General features: G+C 34.7%; 1 protein-coding gene across 1 annotated transcript in view; it reads left to right on the plus strand.

The window, feature by feature from the left end:
* Window positions 1-6,297: 6,297 nt before the first annotated feature.
* The window catches only part of LOC123550203 (NXPE family member 3-like), a 29,016-nt gene continuing 13,772 nt past the window's right edge, over window positions 6,298-21,541 (plus strand). Inside the window, exon 1 of the mRNA XM_053524908.1 lies at window positions 6,298-6,558. Within this exon, the coding sequence (XP_053380883.1) occupies window positions 6,440-6,558 (119 nt within the window). The 5' untranslated portion in view covers window positions 6,298-6,439. The remainder of the gene's footprint in view (window positions 6,559-21,541) is intronic.

Consider the following 21,541-nt stretch of genomic DNA (forward strand, 5'->3'; position numbering starts at 1 on the left):
GGCCCGTGCCTGTGAACTGCCACTGTTGAATTGATGACAATGTTTCATGTGTTTCGTAAATTGGCTTGTACCGAACTGTTGCTGGTTTAAATACATGTACCAGTAGATCTACTCCATGTATTCAGATAGTAGAATTACTTCAAAAGAATTCATTTTTGAAAGAGTTAAAATTTATGGTCTTGTGGATATATCTAGATCTATATCCTACCCGCAAAACATTCTTTCAAAAAGGGATTCTTTTAAAGTAATTCTACAGAGTGCCTAGCTGTGGTTAAAATATTGTTCAAACACATGGTTAGGAGTGAGTCAACGTGTTAAATTTCCATATATAAATGTGGATCTAATTGGGAAAATGAGGAAAATCACTTCGATGATGAGTAAGATTCCTGTTACAACTTAGTCTAAATTATTCTGTTGCTGAAACTTGCCAGCAAAGGATGATAGGCCTGTGAATTCATAATATATATTCTGCAAAAAGTACATTTGGATGTTACGAGCTGTTAAATAGATAGATGAGCGATAACACTAATCGAAACTTCTAACATCCCCTCGATCTTTTATAGGTTATTACGTATAATAGTAGGCCTACATAATCGCCCCGCGCCCCCGCTGATTATTGGGTTTACGTCCTCCGCACCTGCTGTTAATAGTGGATTTTCGCACCGCGTCCCTGACATTTAAATCTCGTGTTTTCTCGTTGCGTGGTCAAGGGTGGAAAGACGAAATGGCAAAGAAATCAGCCACCATACATGTTTTTTGTTTGTTTTTGTTTAACGTCGTTTTTAAACGGTATTTCAGTCATGTAATGGCGGGCAGTTAACCTAACCAGTGTTCCTGGATTCTGTACCAATACAAACCTATTCCCCGCAAGTAACTGCCAACTTCCTCACATGAATTATTAGAGGTGGAGGACGAATGATTTCAGACAATGTCCACGGAGAACATACGCCCCGACAGGGGATCGAACTCACGACCCCACGATCCGTAGACCAACGAGCTAAGCGGGCGGGCCCCACCATATATGTAGTTTTACATTGTCCGTGCACTCCAGCAGTCCAACAATCCCAAACTTATGCACGACTAGCCGCACGGATTGATAGTTGTTAAGTCGTACGATTTGTTTTGTTTAGTCATGTTTGCCCCGTTCAGAGCATAGAATAGAGCTGAGCTCAGTCAGTTGCTGCGACCGTGACTTTATCCGAGAATTTTCCAATTTTCCACAGTTCTGTATCCAGGGTCTTGAGCCTTGCGGGTTTCATTCAAGGGCTTGCAATATTCTGGTTGTTCTGTACGGATGCTGTGTCCCATCTACCTCCCCTTTCTATAGGTGACTCAATAATCGTGTTTGTCCTATCCTCCACCAGAGCTAGTTGGAAATTCTTTCTCACTCTCCGATGCATGACGGTCGTGGAATTAGTCGTGGCATTCAGTGACCTGTCATGGGACGTACATAAATTATTAAGTGTTTTAGTCGAAGTTTCGGGTTCAAAACGCTGTTAGAACAGATTGATGGCCCTGCCTGGCAAGTCACTCGGCTAACTAAGTTACAACCAGTCGTGCGTGGAGGCGTACGGCGAATTCCTGAAGGTCTCGCGACCAGTCATGCTATCAGTTTACTACAAGCCGCAGACTAGACGGGAACAGGTCTTATTGTGTGACTGTTAGGCTGACATCGCAAACAAAACTTTACATCCAGATCATGACATTCCTATGTCGCACGACTAACATGGTCGCAGCTAACCACAGCGCAAATATGACTGAGGCCTTCGGGTCGTCTTATGCCCGCCAGCAAGACCTTAAGGAATTTGTTGTATATTACCAAAGACGAGAATACTCACGATCGGTTGTGTGACCGGCTGTGGCTTGATCTTCATTTGTCGTATAGCTGGTTGCAGTTAGACACGCCATTAGTCGTACATACTCTGCGACTGTTGGACGGCTAAAGATTTCCACGATAAATCACGCCAATGTAAGACCGTGCAAGACTGTTAGCAGACCAACCACACAACTGTTGAAGCCCTCCCAAAGAACATGATTGAAAACTACTGACGACCCATGAATATCCAAGACCACCCAGTACAACATGTGACAGGACTTTTCTACGATTCTTTGAGATTTCCGGTCATAGCATGTCATAACATAAGTTGTTTCCTTTGAAGTTAAGTGAAGCATGACCATAGGCTAAAGCACATCTGGAGCTTCACCGAAGAACTTCTAAATGAAATTTCCGGGATTTGTAGAAGAAAACAAAAAAATACATGATATGTATTCCCAGAGTAAATGCATTATATAAATATGCATAAAATAGGCATTTTAGCAATTTTTCAATTTTTTGTCGTGGTGAAAATGTAATTAAATATCAAAACTAATTTTTGCACGTATCCTTTGACTATTTTGAAGAATAATGACGTAAAAATAGATATGGAATAAAAATAATGTATGAAAATGAACGAAACTGAATTGGTTTGTCATTTTTTTTTATCTACTGTGTGTCAGTCCGGTCCTTGTCTGTCAGGGGTTTTAAAATGCACTGGATTTTTCTCTCAGTGGTTAAAGAGAATGACTGCAAATTTCTATTGAATACTTAATATAAAATTAGGTTCACATAATGTGTATGACTGCATCTATTTCCTTTGAAACTTGCAGCCATTGTTTCTTCTAGAATGATTTTACGTTGTAGATTTAACTGAAAGGATGTGTTAGTCATTGTTTCACGAAAATGTGTATATGTCAGCTGTTTAAGTGAACAGATTTAATTTACACTTTTAAGTTTTGTTTATAGATGAAAGGTATGAACAAGAATTGTTAAATTAGGGATTTACGCGAAGTGTAAATAAATTAAGGGAACGCATATTGCTACATTCACAGTTCATACAGGAATGCGGAAGGGGTGCATATTCAAGAAATCGATGGTGGGAAAATAAAAAACATATTCCTAAACTGATATAATACTGATGGACACCTGTAATATTCAGTATTTTGTGGATAAGGATGTGGTACTATGAATGTAATAGGAAAACAGAGGTCTTTGTGAAAGTACATTCAACACAAAATATTAAGCTTTTGTATAAGGAAAAAACAGGTTTTTTACAATAACAGTGTTCCAAATAATGTTGAAGGGATGAGATCTTCTTTCTAACACACCAGGTTTGCTTAAACATGTAAATATTTAAAGCCACGTCATTTCAGCTCGGGATGGACGCCATATTTCTCATTGATAAAAATGTAAACAAAAAAATCAGAGTGGGATTAGCATTGCAAGGGCATAACATCACATTCTACACTATGAATACCTTAGAACAGATATCTAAGATGCTACACAGGTCAGGCGGGTTAAATGCATAATGGCGATCACTCGAAATTCATCTTGAAAAGGTGGTTAATTTCAGTTTGTTTACATGGTTTTTAATTTTCCCACGACTTCTCGGCGATTCACTGCAAATGTATTACTGCGCCGGACGAAAGGTAACTCTTATAAACAACGGGAGACAACTTAGGTGTCAGCACGTGTACGATTTTTAAAAAAAACATGTCGATGATTATAATTTCTTATCAAATAATGAATCCTATTCAGATATTCGTCTTTAATATTAGAAAATTATTAATTTCTGTGGACATTTGTCAAAAAATATTACTTACAATGGACTACTTTGCGCATCAAACTGGTTTCCGCTTCAGTTGTGAGGCACTTCCGTTATACTTTTTGACAACAATAACAAAACACAAAATGAATCAATAAAGTCACTTATAAACCGACTGCTACTTAAATCAGTGTAAGTAAAGTTGTTGTTACAACATTATACATGTTCGTTACGTTATGAGATAAAGTTTATCTTGAACTGCATAATCCATTAATTACGTTTAGATGATATTGCATTTACAACTTATTTGACCCCATTTTTTACGTGAATGACAGCATTATCGTGCAACTCGTGCAAACAGAGTTATGAAAAGTATGGTGGAGAATTCAAGGGCAAATTATAAATGACATTAAAGTGAGGATAACTGTATATTCGTCCAGTTTTGATCATTGACATGCTTGCTGTGTATTAGTAACTTTTGTGAACAAGATTAGAATGTTACTTTTGCACATATACACATTGATTGGACCTCTCAACCAAATTTCATACCTTATTTTAGGGATTTTTAAGACAATACATTTTCAAAAGTTTGTTGAATGTGTTTTGATATTTAAGTGCATTGTAGTTCATGAATACCAAGTTAAAAATTAATAATGGCAACATTTCTAGGCCCTTATTGTAAGCCACTAGACTTCTGTAATGATAAATGTTTAATGTATTAATGGGAATATACTCTTTTAGTTTTGGAATATGGCATTCCTTGACCACCGTATCTTTTCTTATGCACTACTTTGTAAACAAACTAAATAATGTGTTTTAGCTTACATATGCGAAATGAAAAGCAAGACAGTGACCATATTTCACATTCTTTCTTTAAATTAGAATCTGTAGGACATTGATAAATGTTTGGACAAGCTGAAGCACTATTATTTTCGCACCAAAAAGTCTTAATTGTTGACTTTGAATGTACACAATAAGTCTTATGTAATTCAACAATAACTTTCTTGTTTCAGTTTTCTAATTTTTATTTTAGTGAGCAATCCTTTGTGTACTTATAACAGTTGAGACAGTATCCATTTCATGTACCAAAACCTTGTACTTTTTTGCAGGTAAATTTTATCATACCCCACCCACTTTTTTCTAATTTCAAAGTATGCGTCCCCTTAAATGAGAGCATCTCTTTCATATTGGGTGAAGACCGATCTTAATATCTAATACGGAATTACATGTTTGTTCACACAACATGGCTATTCAAATATTTACGCAATGACCAAATATTTAGAATACACGAATCCTTACCTGGTGTCATTTATTCTGTTATAAAATAAACACTTAATAAGTTAAATGTGACCATAACTATTTACATTGTTTCGTTAGCGGTACTCAAGATTTGTGTGCGCTTGTATGTGCTAGGTATGATATTACAACTAACATGTTTATAAAATGACCTATAATTGTGCCGGTGCGACGTTAAACCCAACAAAAGAAAAATGTAATAATAATAAAAAGATAAAAAAAAATGGCGCCAGATTTAAGGTAGTGGATCGGTAATTTTCGTCGATTAGATAATCCATCGTCTGCGATTTCGTCATTTCCCGCCGGATACGGAAGTCCATGTGTAACAACCGAAGAATGCCGAAGTAGGATTCGGAGATACCGTAATCGCACGGAAACTGCCGAGTGTGATACCGGGCCCACCTTCTCAAGAAAAAAATGCAATTTTTCGACATATTTTTAAATATCTATGTGACACGCTGTGATACATCAACAGTCCGAACTTCAGACGGTAAGCATTGCCGAAAAGCACAATTTATTTGGGAAAATCAAGACTTAACAACACATTATAATTCTTGTGAGATGATAATTTCATCATGCAGGTGTTGTTGTCGTTTTTCTGTCGACTTTCCGTCTGTGAGGAAACATTTGTACTGACATCATTCTGCAGTTCAGATAAATCTAACTGAAAGGGCATTTGCAGCGAATATTACATGTATCAGGTGCATTTTACGGGACAGACTATGAAAGACTGATTTTTTTTAATTAAATAAGTTTCGCTGACAGAATTGTTTTAAAAAAGAAGACAAACGTTGTAGAAAAAAATGGAAAAAAGACTTATGGTTATAATGCAGTAATTCGGTCCAAAATGTGCTTCCGTGGTGTAGTCGAAAGAAGTCCCTAATAAATAGATCCTAATTTTTCCATTTTTCGCGCATTTGCGCGTAAATCGGGGGCCAAATGGGCATTATTTCACTCGTGGAATGAATTTTACATAAAATAGGACACGTTTCATGCTAATACTTGCATGTTTTCGAGTTGTTTACTTGAAAACGAAAGTAGGGTGTTTATTCTGCGGACCGCTTTCTGAAATGCGGCAATATGAGGGTACCTGACTTCAGTTGACTTGCATTTCACTGCATACTATTCAACACCCCTTTTTCTTTTCGTTTTCTTAAAGCAAATGTATGGATATCTTGTGGAAAATAGGTCTACGACGAAGTGAAAATCTAGAAACTGTAACAAAATTGGTCTGAAGTAGCTGAATTTTATATGAAACAAAGAACAATTTCTTTTATTGGTATATAGCCTTATCAAGGGTATTTTCAGACATAAAGATTGATATGGCAGACAAATAAACCGACAATTGAATCGTAAACGAGGCTAGGTTGTTTACCTTCGTTTACCCGTCTGTTTGCTGTAGAAGTCACACGTACCGATGCGCAACGTTTTTAATACTTTTGGAAAGTTGTATTGGTCATTATTAAACGTGAATCTGTGGATCAATGTCGAATTTGTTTTTAAAAAATTTAATCCAGTTTAGTGAAATGGCATTTTTCTAATTATTCAATGTTTTGGGGTGTATGAAAATGGAGTGTATTAGGATTAAAGCTAGAGTATCCATTCAATACTCGAGAATAGCAATTTTGGGAGTCTGTTTGATTCTGGCCTGGTTAACGTTGGAGGACCTCTTCGATATCAGGTATCTAATAAAAAAAAATATTTTTAAACCTTAAAAAAGCTTATTTTGTTTTAAGTTTCTTCTAAGTTTCAGACATTTTTTTTTTCTATTTCTGCCACGTTTATTCGTCGCTTTATTAACCAGCACGTCAGCCAAATCTATTCATTTTTTACACGGCATTTTTTTCTTTTTTTCTTTCTGTATTTAAAAAAAATGACTTCTAATACTGACGTCTGCTTTATACCATGGTAACACGTATAAGGGGATCGGATCTGATACCGCCACGACCTGATAACTCTTGACGCCTTAATTGTTTCTTTGAAATAAGCACATTTGACGTGGCAAACAAATTTGGAAATGTTTACATAGCTTAAACTAGAAAAAAATGTGTTATGCTTTGCGTAAGACATAAGTTTCAACACTGTGTATACATGTTGTATTATCGCATAATAAAAACAATAGGGATCATCTACTTAATAAGACCAATCATACATTTAAGTTTGACGGTTCTGTGTTCAGTGGTTCTCAAGTCATTGATGGAAAACAGTTTTCAATGTTCAGGTCCATTTGACACTGACCTTTGACCTATCGACACAAAGAACAGTAAGTTTGAAGATAATGGGTCAAGTGGTTCTCAAGTTAGTTGGTAGGAACGGTTTTCCAGCTTCAGTCCCTGTGACCATGACCTTTAACAATATGGGTCATCTACTTGATAAGCCCAATCATGCTTTCAAGTTTGAAGGTTGAATGGTTCTCAAGTTATTAAGCGGAAACCAGTTTGAAGGTTTAGGTCCCGATGACCTTGACCTTTGACGTACTGACCCAAAAAGCTACAGGGATGATCTACTTCATAAGCCCAAATTTGATATTAAAGTTGGTTTTGGGTCTAGTGGTTCTAAAGTTATTGAGTATTGAGCGGAAACCGCCCCTATGACCTTGACCTTTGACATACTGACCTCCAAAACTGTAGGGGACCTCTGCTCTATCAGCCCGATTATGTAACAAGGTTGAAGGTTCTCAGTCGGGTGGTTCTCAAGTTATCGGGCGGAAATCGTTTTCAAGGTTCAGATCCCTGTGACATTGACAGTTAAAAATTGACCTACTGATTCCAAAAACTATAAGGGTTGAACTACTCTATAAGCCCAGTCATGCTACCAAGTTTGAAGGCTCTCAGTGAAGCGCTTTCGGGCGGAAACCGTTCACTCTATCGACAGACGGACCAACCAACCGACCGACCGATCCACGAGACCGACTGTTGCAAAACAATTTACCCCCGCTTCTTCATAATAAATAGTTTCATGCATGAACATCACGGATATAGTTGTACAGCCCGTGGTAACATCACTGACTGCATTCAAGCTGATAAGGTCCTGGCAAAATGCTCAACTTATATCTTAGGTATATTGGCTGCCCCTTCTCATATCAGATTTCAGTACTACTTTAATATTATTAAATAGTGCAATTTATAAGTTTTTGAGACGTTCGCAAAGCGGATATTTGAATATATACCAAAGGCTTTTTTTCTTTTTCTTTTTTATCAAATACGTTAACCTATTTTTGGTAAAAAGCTCTATCAACTTGTACTGTGTATTTTGTACACAATGTCGCATGGTATATTTGTTAACTATCATTATTTTCTGCTTCATCCTAAATGTCAACAAGTCAAGCATTTAAGATAAAACGGACAAAAATATGTCGAAACCCGCCCCTCCTGTCTGGTTTTGATTAAAAAATCTGATCGGAGCAAGGGTTTATTCCATCAAAGCCATATATCAATACCAGAAAATGCTTTTCAAATCCTTGTCTTAATGCTATGATTTTGAGCGCACACAAGTATGAGAATGTTGTATGATGATCTAATATAAATTTTATTATCTTTGTGACACAGACGTTTAACGGCTGAAATACATGTAGTTAACATGCAATCACGAAATCTGAAAACGTTTTACAAAATGTATTAATATTCATTTAACTTATATAAATGGTCAGCGAAAAAGTAAAAAAAAAAAAATCTGTGAATGAAATAAAACTTCCGAATTTAGTATAGGAAATTATCTAGACGAAATTATACTTTAAATATACTTTTTAAACAATAACATTTGGACTTTTTTAAATATTTGAAAATAATACCAGTTCAATACAGTATCTCCATTGTTCAGTTTTGATATAATCAAAATAACGTATAATCCGCAGGTTTTTTTTAATCAGCAAAAGAAAGATTTGCAGATACCAGTTAGCATTTTCTAACATTTTTATATATACATGTGAAATAAAAGAAATTTAGAATTTGTATGTATAAAAAATCGAATAAACATACAATGCACATTCAAGTAATTAACTGCGAGTTCTGTCGTGTGCTCTTTTGTAAATCTTATAAAAGTACATGTATAAATGTGTGTATTATTTAAATGAATTTGCTTTGTTAAATGCATTAACATATGTAAAAGGATAGGACCTACTATATTGCATAAGTAATTTTTGATAAATTTGCATTGACAAATGTATTAAAATGTGTAAAAAGGTTATGGCTTATAATCTTGCATAATTAAATCTATAAACTGATCTGTTATCAATAAGTATCAAATAGATTTCGTCTTGGCATCTACAGCGCAAAGAGAAGGCTTAGAGGTCATGCTAATAAATGAGTTTATTACATTAACTGTTACAGTTTCGACAATATTGTTTGTTCACAATTCGGTCCTGGTACTTCAGTAAAAACGTGCATTTACATCTCGTGATTTTTTGTTTGTTTATTTATTAACTAAGCAATGTTTTTACGTTGTTTTTCGTATGATTAACAACATGCGGAGAAATTGAACGACTGATCGATAAATATCCGGGCATCTAAATGATGAACCGTGGTAAATCAGACGATAAACCAGAAAGAAAGCATTGTTTATTTTCATTCTAAAATTCTCATTTAAACATGAAGATAAAATTATGTTCAACTTCATTTACCCGAGTGCATCATGCGGCTATTTGATATCATAAATGACGTCATAAAATTCTCTCACCGGTCCGTGCGTCGACCGTTGTCTATGGCAGAATATACAACACATGACGTCCTTCTTTGTTAAATTGACAAAAAAAATAGAACCACGCTAAATTGTATTTTTACGTCTTTGTTAATACACTGCTGAGAAGTATGCTGTTCTTTACGTGACTAATTGATTTTTCAATATCTTAATTGCAACTTACGACATGGGAGCCGGTGAAATATGATGTACCAGAAATTTACCCAAATGAAACCCATTCCTTGATCTCTTGAAAATTTTTCCCTCTGTACAGTCATAAATTCTGAAGAAAAAATAGTTTCGGGAACGCAAACACTTGAATGTCATTTAAGTCCACTTAAATATGTTTACGAATTCTCTATGATGTTAAACAAGGTTTAATCTTATTACTGAATAAACTGTGGACCGCAGTTAGAAATAGCAATAATATAAACATACCCGAATTTTAATGTCCATACTATATCTTAATCCTTTGAAGCCTGACAGTAAAGACTTCAGTCGACATTTTCTCATAAAGCATTCTTTGAGAAGACCAGAATAACGCATTCTGGTATAATAATAATAATGTTCTCTACAATGTTGGATTTGAATAAACTATATATGAGCCGTGCCATGAGAAAACCAACATAGTGCGTTTGCGACCAGCATGGATCCAGACCAGCCTGCGCATCCGCGCAGTCTGGTCAGGATCCATGCTGTTCGCTAACAGGTCCTCTAATTGCAATAGGCTTTGAAAGCGAACAGCATGAATCCTGGGTCTGGATCCATGCTGGTCGCAAAGCCACTATGTTGGTTTTCTCATGGCACGGCTCATATATACATGTACTAAGAAATGAAAAGATAGGGTCTTGATCTTGATTTTTTTTGCTAGACCAATCTGAAAAGTTTGGACCTAGAACCAATTTTCATAATGAGAGAAATTGAACAGAAATAGATTTAATTATAAAAGTGAGAGACTGGGTCATTTTAAGTTTTAGTGTTAATAATTTGTCCAGTGATCATTGTTACTATTCAGCCGCACAATGAAAAAAAAGTTTACCTTTTTTTCTGCGCATGTGAGCAAGAGAACGAGAACTTCAAATCAATATGACATGGCCTGAACTATGAATCTATATTATTATTGTATTCTGTTGCAAAAGAAAGTGTGCAATGGACTGAATTTTGTGCGTTTTTTTTTTCTCTCTTCAATGACACGTTTAGTTTAATTATATTTTATTTGCTTTTAACATATTTACAATATCATTAACTGCAAAACAGAACATATTCACGACACAAGAATTAAAGCAAAAGAGTTGGAAAACAAATTCTTTTAGCATATGATGCGTTGGCGCACGTAATTGTCATTATTTTGCTGTAAATGAAATTAGATTTAGTCCCTCTGTGCCGGTTTTATCATCTTAAAGACGCGCCAAAGAATAACTCACGTATATAGTGGGTTACAAATGGACACAATTGTGCAGAGGAACACATTTTGGGTCATGTATGTACCCTTTACTTCAATATTTTCTGAATTTAGACTGGTAAACAAAACCCTTAATCTTGCCGACTACTGCATACTTCAGGCCGAACGGTAGCTAGCAAACTGTATGTAATGTAGAGACCGTACCATAGCTCTTCGCATACTTTGATTTTTCAAACTAAAGTGATTTTTACAAGTGCACCGGTTACGATAAAAATGTAAACAAACGGACTCTGCTATGAAACTTTGAATGAATGATGACAGTCGATCTCAGTATAATACTGATTGACAGTGAATGCTAATGGACTCCAGTGTTTCAGAAAAGTATTTAGTTTGTAACTGTAATTTCCATTAATTGAATCCTTCAAAACTGGTAAAATAATTATATTTTGACAAATCTCATGTCTTTGCGTTCGGCAGCTGCAAAAAAGGGCAAATATAAAAGATTCAGTGTAAGTAATATTGTATGGTACTGCCAGTTAGTAGTTCATACTCTGAACAAACACGTCAGAGAAATTTGGGCAGATTTGACCAATTATGACGTTGGCAGCATTAGATATATTTTCTTTACACAAAAATTGCCGTTAGGTAACAAAGCGAATACGCCGATAATCGGAGTTAACCCATTATGTTCAGTTCACGCAATGAATCAGCATTAAACTGCATAGCTATAGCTACTGCTGTTATAGGGAGTGGTTAGGTGTTGCCTTAGGGGTGAGAGGTTTGGGTCGAGTCCAGTTAGAGCTTAACTCTATTTAGATTTGCTAAAGCATAGTTTTGCTGTTAATAGACTGTTCCAGATGTTCTAAATTTTTAGCACACAGTATCATGGATCAGTATTTAGCAATCCAGATCAAAGTTGAATGTTAAATCAAATGCACCCAATTAGAAAATATTGACTATATTATGTCCCTTTGATGTTTATGCTCTCCATGTTCAAGAAGAGTTACATTTCCTTGATCACAAAATTTTCGTTATCATGAAAATATTAAATGCTCATAACTCCGCACTTCTGGTTAAAATATTGTCTATATTTCTGTTTTTGAGAAATATATGGACATTTCTCTTCATTTCAAAGCTTTTTAACTTCAAACCTATGATTTGAAAAACTTAGGTACTATCTCTATGTAATGGTAAAGATCGATACATTTGTTACAGTGCAGACTGGAATCCTGCAGTCATAGATTGTTTGGTTTACGACATCATGTGATCATTAACACCAGCCATAAAATGGACATCATTATTAGTTTACTCCAAAGGTGACTACAGTGCAATGAGAGAGGAAATGTTTGATTTCAGTAATGATGAATATTTTAACAGTTATCAAATCAATCGAAGCGTAGAAAGAAACTGGAACCAGCAGTATCAGAGTCAATAAAGAAAAACATTCCGAGTAAAAAAAGAGTAAGGGATCAAAATCAGTACCATGGATATCAAATAAGATCAAAATAGTGTCAAAAGGCTTTATGAAAACCGGTAGCACCAGACTTAAAAATGATTGGCAAAAAAATAGCCAAACAGTAAAAAGGGAAGTTAAAATCGCTCGGGATACATATGTAAATAAGCTAATCGGGGATATCAAAAGGGACTCTAAGCCTGTCTGGAAATATATTAATGGTCAAATATGGGGAAAATCTGGAATTCCTCCCTTAAAAACTGACGACGTTAGGACAGCAGAATCTGGTATTTATAAAGCAAATGTACTGACAAAAAATCACATGAACATTTAGATTTCAATAAAACTGCTAAGTGCGTAGCACAAAGTGCAAGTAGAGCGTTAGTGTTGTTGATAGCTAAGTCAAAAGCTTTGGGATCTATGCCATATAATGTTTTTAAAAAGTTATATGACTCCTTGGTTTGGCCAATTGTTTCATACGGTGCATCTGTGTGGGGTAACATGTCTTTCTCTTGTATTATCGCAGTACAAAACAGAGATATGCGTTTCTTCATAGGAGTTGGAAAATATACTCCAAATGCTGCCCTGTATGGTGAATTAGCATGGATTCCACCATATGTAAAACAATGGAGGGTGATATCCCAGCAATGGCATAGGTTTAGTAGAATGAATAATGATAAGAGTCAATTACAAAATTTTTAAAGCTTGTGGAAATAAAAGTAGTAATAGTTGTAAAAACTTGCAACATGATTTTCACAAATGTTTACATAAGGTAAATTTACCTGGTTTATATAAGGATTGTGATCATATGTCGTCTAAATTTTTTTGTGATAAGATTGAGAATGCATTGATGTCTGTATATAAGACTGAATATCATCATTCTTTGAATAATGATATAGGAATAAGTTGTAGTGGTGGCAATAAGTTAAGGACCTACAAGTTATTTAAACAGAATTATGAACTGGAACCTTATATAGGGATGTTTATACCTAAGAAACATAGAAGTGCGTATGCGAAATTTCGGTGTGGTGTGGCCCCACTTCGCATTGAAACAGGGCGATATGAAAATCTTCCAGCTGAAAATAGACTATGTCCGTTTTGTAAATCATCAGTAGAAAATGAAGCACATGTTATGTTGTACTGTGATACTTACTCAGTTTTAAGACAAGAATTTTTATCTACTGTTTTAGAAGTTGAACCAAATTTTAATAACCTTACAGATGATGAGAAAATAGTGTTTTTATTCTCCAACAATGATACGGTAAAATGTATAGACAGAACCTGTTACTTGGTGTTACAGTTGAGAAACAATTTTCTCTACCCATAGGTTTGACCAATATTTTATGGTTTTATTGTAAATATTGTTAAACTTTGAAATTTTATTGTAACACAATAAATAGATATTATATTTTTTAGCTCGACTTTTCGAAGAAAAAGTTGAGTTATTGCACTCGCCCCCTTTGTTGGCGTCTCAGTTGGTTAATTTTTTTAAGAAGTAATTCCCATAACTTTGTTTTGAGTTTTGACAGAGTTATGCCCCTTTTTGTTTTTGATAGGGTCAAATACCTCTTGTTATTATCAAAGCTTAAGACTTGAAATATTAAATAGTTACAGTCCCCATTACTCTGATTTGAATTTTGTCAGAATTATGTCCCTTTTATGACTGGAATATTGTTGGTGAAAGTTTTTGGCAGGTCAAATGTCTCTGTTATTATCAAAGCTTTGGACTTGAAACTCAAATTGTTAGCAAGGGTTATACAATAAGAAGAAATCCCCTTAACTCTAGATTTGAAATTTGACTGTTTTTTGACAGAGTTTTGCTCTTTTTGATGTCAAAGCTCTGATTCGGAATCAAGCACTGGGAAAGGCCGAGCATGCTGTCTGATGGACAGCTGTTGTTTTATTACTGGTATAATGTTACTCGGTGTTACAGCTGAGAAACGATATTCATTACCCATAGGTTTAACAAATGTTTTATGGTCTAACAGTGAATAGTGTAAAACATTGAAGTTTTTATTGTTACAAAAAGAAAAACCAACATTTATTTTTTCTTCTTTTTTAAGCATACAGATATTTTAGATTAGTTCTAAAATGTAAGATAATATGAGCTTTAAACTATTATAATTTTATCTAATGTATATTATAGTCTCTTGCAAATCTGTATAGATTGGCTTTGTGGTACAGTGTTAAATTAAATCTTTTATGTATGTATTATATAAATGTACACAAAGATGAGATTAAATAAAATGTTGAACTGAAGTGTCTTTACAAAATCTGAATATCCATAATTATGTACTAATTTTACCAAATACCGTTCCTTTAATAAAATGTTAACACATTAAACACATTGTCTTGGCCTAATATATGTCACTGTCAATTTGTAACTAAATACTTTGGTTACAAGGGTTTCTTACACTGTGTCTTTGGTTACTGTACTCTTTTTCAAAATTCCAGTGTCAGTGAACAAGTGTCCATTTACAACCCACTATATTCCATTGGTTACCAGGGTTTTTTACTTTGGTTACCGCAGTTTGTATTGCACTGAGGATTAAATTTTTTATGTTTTAATAGAAATGTATTGGGTTTTTCATCATCTTAGGAAAGTTACATCATATATATACTGAAGTGTAGACTGAAGTAATGATTTTATGCACTTGTTTTGCGCCATATCTAAAAGAGTAGTCGGCACACAGCTTGATTCGCTCGAGCCTGATATGGATTTTCGAGACAGCGTAGCCTGTTACCAATGCAGTGTAACTAATATTATTATACCTCACATAAATGTCCAATTAGTTTAACTTGGAATAATATATCATATCCCCCAGTGATTTTATATCTCATGCGCAAAATCGTTATTTTCAATTTCTGCGCATGTGATATGATCCATAATTTCATAACACATGCGCAACAGCGCCATTTTATTTTTCTGCGCTTGTGATATTATTTGTTCATATCTCCCGTTGAGAGATTGATACTTTCGCATTGACTGAGATGATTAATTAAATTTTCAGACGAGGCGCTTATTCTATCAAAAAATCTTATTACACTGCAAAGTGGCCGCAATTTCTGAGTGCAAACAAGTAAAATCTCCTTAATTCTGTCTACATTATTTGGTCAGTAGGCTAATTACTTTTAATGTTAAATAAATCATTTAAATCATTATTTTGATTTTCCAGTAAATGTTTTGACTTTGTATTGGCCTATTTTCGGTATAATAAAATAAGTATTGCATTCCTGAGAGGGTGATATGAAAAATGTTCACCCCTCGAAATATGAATAGGCCCTATATCTCGCGGTGAACATTTTTTCATATCACCCTCTCAGGAATGCAATATCTATATAATACCAATAAGCATTTTTCATTGAGTTATAGAGTTGATATATATTCACTTAAGAAATGAAATGTTTTTTTCGGTGTTCATACGAAATGAACGACAGAATAGGATCGGAAAATCCACGAATTGCGTTAGAGAACACCGAAAAAAATAGTTTCATTTCTTATATTTACATTACATTTCCTTTCCATTTGTAAACTATATAATATTATGAATTGCATATAATTTGTAGTATTTAACATTAAAATCAGCTTCCCGGCCATTCTGTTCACCAGACGGAACAACTGCGACGTCATCTAAGGAACATTCTCCCTTATTATACGCGGACGTCGTCAAAATAGCGGTCGGTTATCACTAAGCAGCGATGACGCAACTTTCGCGCCTTTCCTTTTGCTGTTCATACGAAATGAACGTCAAAAGTTTCAATGGAAGAGAATAGGGCGAATGTAAATATATAAAAATGTATAAAAATGTAGGTCTAAATAATTGGATAAGCATGTGATATACATTAAAGTAATTGCATGATTATTGCATGGTTATGTCAAGGGCTCTTTTATACATGTGTTACATGTGTAAATCTGTGTACTAGCTTTGTTAAATATATTAGAATATGTAAAGAGGTACTATGTTGCATAAATAACTGTATAAATTTCTGTTCTATTTTTGTAAATAATATATCAATGAAAATTATTTAGAGCGCCCTTGATGCCGTTTCCCTATAGAATTATCATATAAATACATGCAATATTTCCTGATAAATGATAACCTTTCCGACTCATAAATCATATACCTGTAAATAATGTCGAAATAATTTGTTTGCGCGTTGCAAAAACTTTATACATTCATTTTGTATGAGGGATTGGTTGTCGTTTACATAGACTGAATGATTACCTTTTAATGTAATAAATTGATGCAGTTCGACTTGTTTGTCGGCTATAATAGATTAGTCATTAGACTGATAACTAGTAAACAATAATAAACCCTTGATATTTCTAAACAAAAAAGATTGATAAGATCTTCATCAGAATATCAAATTGCTTTTTAAAGTAAACTTAAGTTTGTTTACGTTCAGTCATAAAAAAAGAGGTTTAATCTATTATAACTGAATACAACGCGTTGAGATCTTGTCAGAGGTGGCCTAGCTGTTAATTAGAAACAGGATTCACGAATTTGTATGTCTGCTCTAAATAATTTGCAACCTGAACACATTAAACACATGAAAAAGACATAAAAGTATGTTAAATTTTTACTCAGTACACATGTATTCATACTGAATTTGTTCACATGTCCACAGAGTAGATTTCTTTTCCTCAGATCGATCACATTTTGAATAGAAAAAAATTCATGATGCTTTCCTAAATAGTGTCTACTATATGGTCAAATATATATGAAAGTGTGTGCTTGGTTTTTTTTCTTTCTTTTTCTTTTTTATTTTTATCTTGTTTTTTTTTTAAGACATTCGAACATGATCAAAGATATCCGCAATTTTCAAGCTGATTGTATGCAAAATACTTGATGTTCTTAGTTAAATCCAGTCCGCACCTTCTTCCTGTAATGTAAGAGTTATTCTCCGCGCCCGTGAGCGATGGCTTTTTTATGAGTGCAATGTGCAGTGTATGTCATAAATAACGATTTTTTCCTTTCGATTTGCAAAATTTCAAATTATTATTTAAAAAGTCTGATCTGCCCAATAATAATGGCATCAGATTTAACAACACGCAATGATTGGGGTGGTATAGGCCTTTTATTCCAACCGAAATTCGGGTGGAAAATGAAATGAAATGAAATAAATAAATAAATAAATAAATAAATAAATAAATGTGTGAAATGATCTGCAGAGAGTGAGTGCTCAAACTTGCTTCAGTTATATATGCCACCTTCGAATTATTCAATCAATGATAATGCTACAGCCCATCATATGTTAAAAACATCAGTAGATGCAAGTAATGAACTTTGCCAGAAGTATACTATAGTGAAATGTGACTCGTCTGTTGCTAAGAAGGCTGCAGTCTAGAGATGGACTTGGTAACATAATTGTAAGAATGGGTGTGTTTTGAACAATCTGCTGTAGGAAAATTAATGAAGGGCAATGGTCTTGCAGAACTTGTAATAGAATCAAGAATTTGTTCTAGTGGTTCACTTGATAAAGTATTACAAGGTAAATGCTACAATCATACCCTAAATGTGCACAGGACTGTAACGGAAGCTCTTTGAGCGTTTTCTTCTATGCAAGTTTGAAGAGACAGAACACCGCAAGGAAAACATTTCTGAAGACACTAATATTACAGAAACGGACTGAAAGTCCATGCAAAGAAAAGGTGTTTGAAATAATAACTCTCCTGACTTCGAAGAGTATTTCAACAGACATGAGCAGTTCAAATCAGAAATCAGAAATGGTGAAAGTGGCAAAACTGCTCAATTTTGGTTGATGTATGTAGACATAATTCACACGATATTGTTGCTCATCAAAGAAACACAAATTAATGCTCTTGGTTTATATATAGCATCTCTGTACAAACTGTGCTCTTTGTTCTTCGCATTTGACCGCAAAAATTATGCCTGCTACCTCCTCGTTTACCTGACGACATTGATGAATGTTGATCCAGGCGCAGAGGAGCTACTCCGAAGTAATGATTTTAGTGAATCTAGGTCTTCTGTACTGGCATTGAGAAATGCTGTAGATATTACTACAGAGCAGACAACTAACAGACATGCAAAGTCTGAGGTTGGCATACTTGGTTTCAGTAGAAACTATGCTGCATATTTCCACTGGTGCATGACCCGTCATTACAGAGCCAGGTATGTTGAAGCAACACTTCTGAATGCAGACATACATAGAGAAGACATGTCCAACCACAAAGAAGTACAACCTGCTCAGATAGGCATGAGTGAAGAAGAAGTTAACAGGGTTATGATGGCCTAGAATCCTTCACGAACCAATCCAGGCTGATAAAATACCCAACAGAGATGAAATTTACTGTGTGTCGTCTGGTATTCCTGCGAAAACATTAGTCGCTCATGACCTTAAGGCAACTGAATTAGGCGAAAAGACAATGGATGGATTATCAAAAGAAGATTGATTGAAAAATCAGTGTTCCTTTCCAAGACCCCATTAACAGAAGAAAACTTAAAACATTTGCCACAGCTGAAGTTAAAAGGAAAGTAACAAATTCTCAAAACAAAATTACTATAGATAAGAGCAGAACGTAATGTGTATGAACAGTTGCTACTTTTGGCTGTTCAGCACAACAGTGATCTAGAATTGACACTTTATTTTCCTCTAGGACCTGTCACCTGGCCGTTATAGCTATTGCGACTGGAATGCCAATGAAATCAGACAAGTCAAAACTACTCCGCTATGTAGAGGCTGCAGCCGTCCAAAAAGATGACATTGTTTTGTTGATTGACAGTAACGCCCAGCTGCAAAGCTTAGTAACCATCCCTGCAACATTCCAAGACGTAGTCGAAGCTGTGTTCCGTCAACTACCTAAGACAGCTCGTGTCGATTTTGTAACTGACACTTACAGTCCTCAGTCGATCAAATCATATCAGCGTGGAAGACGTGGATCTGCTCCAAAATTCTTACTTGTCAGGAGTGAAAACCAAAATTCAATGTGACTGAAAAGCACTCATGCCAAATAGTGAAAACAAAACACAGTTGATCAATCTAATTTTCGAACAGTGAAAATGTTATTCCTATGCCCAAAAGATGAAGGGAAGACAACTGAATTTTGTCAATGGTGAAAAGTGTTATTTACTCACAAGAGAAGATGGAAACAAAGTTCAAGCTCGACATTATATACTACTGTTTCTATACAAAGGAAGAAGCAGTCACATAATTAATATTCTTTGCATAGATATCACTACTACTAGCACTACACGAAAGTTAGATCCCCAGATAGAGACGCGTTTGTGTTATTGGTGATATCACAAACATGAAATACTGTTTTATTTTACACTGGAACAAGCAGTAAGAGACGCAATTTAAATGCTCACAACATCTTTATAAGCAAAGGAGAAAGAATCTGCTCAATTTTGCCTGCAATACACTGTCTGAGTGGTTGACACAACCAGCTTTTGTTCGCACAGGGAAAGTAACACCGCTCAAATTAGTAGAGAAAAACCAGGTGTATGTTGCAACATTAGCAGAAGTAGTTCATACACATCACTGATCTGATGACCTCTTTAACGGCGTCGAAATTATTGTCTGTGCAATCTATCATTTCTATGGATTGAAGAATACAACAACATCAACAAACCTACATTAGACATGTTTCTTGCCAAGTATCAAGCACGTGCTGGCAATGTCCCGAGTACATATAATGGTATGGACATGAGTCTATTTCCACTGTGCCAATTGTCACTTAAAATGCACATAACACATGTGAACTATCAATTTACCCAATTCTACTGGTGTTCCGATGATATAGTACTTCAAGAACTAGCTGAAATTATTTGTGACACATCAACACATGTGACTCTGATGACTCTGATGATGACTATGAAGAAGTAGAGATGACCAAGATAATTGACACCATATACGAAACAGACAGTGATTATGACGGCTTAGGTGACTGAACCCCGCAACTTAATTGTTTCTCAATTTTGATTTATGTGAATTTATTTGGTTAAACAGATAAGCGGTTGTAAGCGTGTATTTTTCAGTTACTAAAATACATATTCAGTAACGTATCGTAACGTAGGTTACAATATCAGTGCTGTGTTATATGCATTTTTATATCAAACTAGTTCGAACTTGATAAGATACTCGCATTATTTAAGTTTGAACATTATTACAAGGATTACATAAACAATCTATTGACTGAGAAATGAAAAAAATATATCGTTAATTTTAGTAACGAATATAATAATGGTAACGTACTTGTTCCTTTAACTGTTGAACGATACAATCTTGAACACTAATGTAGTATGTATCTGAAAATACTATATTTTAGACATATCTGACTTTTTCTGACAATTAAACCTACTGAAATAATTGATATGAGTATTTTTATAAAACATAATGGTAACATAAATTATAAAATGAATTGATCGATTTAGAGAACAAAACTTAGCGGGAACATTGACAACAGCATATTCTGCATATTACTAAACCAACTTGCTAATGGTTTTGGTTGTTTCTACCATATAAATCACCACATTCCAGTTTTATCATTTATTAAATAATTGTTAAGGTAGCATAAAAAACGGGCTGTAACTCATAGAGAACCCGCTTGCCAGATGGCAGAATTCAGAAATATGATCTACATACAAGGAGCTTCAAAAATAATGGGGTCTACAAAAATCCCTAGAGAGGGGGAGGGTTTCACCTTCCAGCTCTAGGCCTATAACCAGTGTCCCTGGATTCTGCACAAGTACAAACCTGTTATCCGCAAGTAACAGCAGACCTCCCCACATGAATTATCAGAGGTGGGGGACGAATGATTTCAGACACAACCAAAGAAGTTGTAACGAAAGTTATTTGTTCTTAAAATGGCATTTTTTTTATTAGAAGGTTAATTGTGATCATGAACAGAAAAGTTAAACATAGAATATGAAATATTAAACCTATTTGATTTCAGGTTCCATTCCAATCCATTCATGTTTCTCAACTTTTATGAACTATTTTTGGATCATTGATTTCAGTTAGTAGCAACTTATCAATATGATATTTCTCATTTCTTTATAGAAATAAATCATCAGTCTCTATTATTGAAACATTAAAATAATGAATTATAAATATTTTCTGTTCAACACCGCGTTTTACAACAGACATCGTAAATGAGCCGTTTCGAATTTA

The sequence above is a fragment of the Mercenaria mercenaria genome, chromosome 15 (genome assembly GCF_021730395.1).
Source record: "Mercenaria mercenaria strain notata chromosome 15, MADL_Memer_1, whole genome shotgun sequence".
Classification (NCBI taxonomy): Eukaryota; Metazoa; Mollusca; class Bivalvia; order Venerida; family Veneridae; genus Mercenaria; species Mercenaria mercenaria.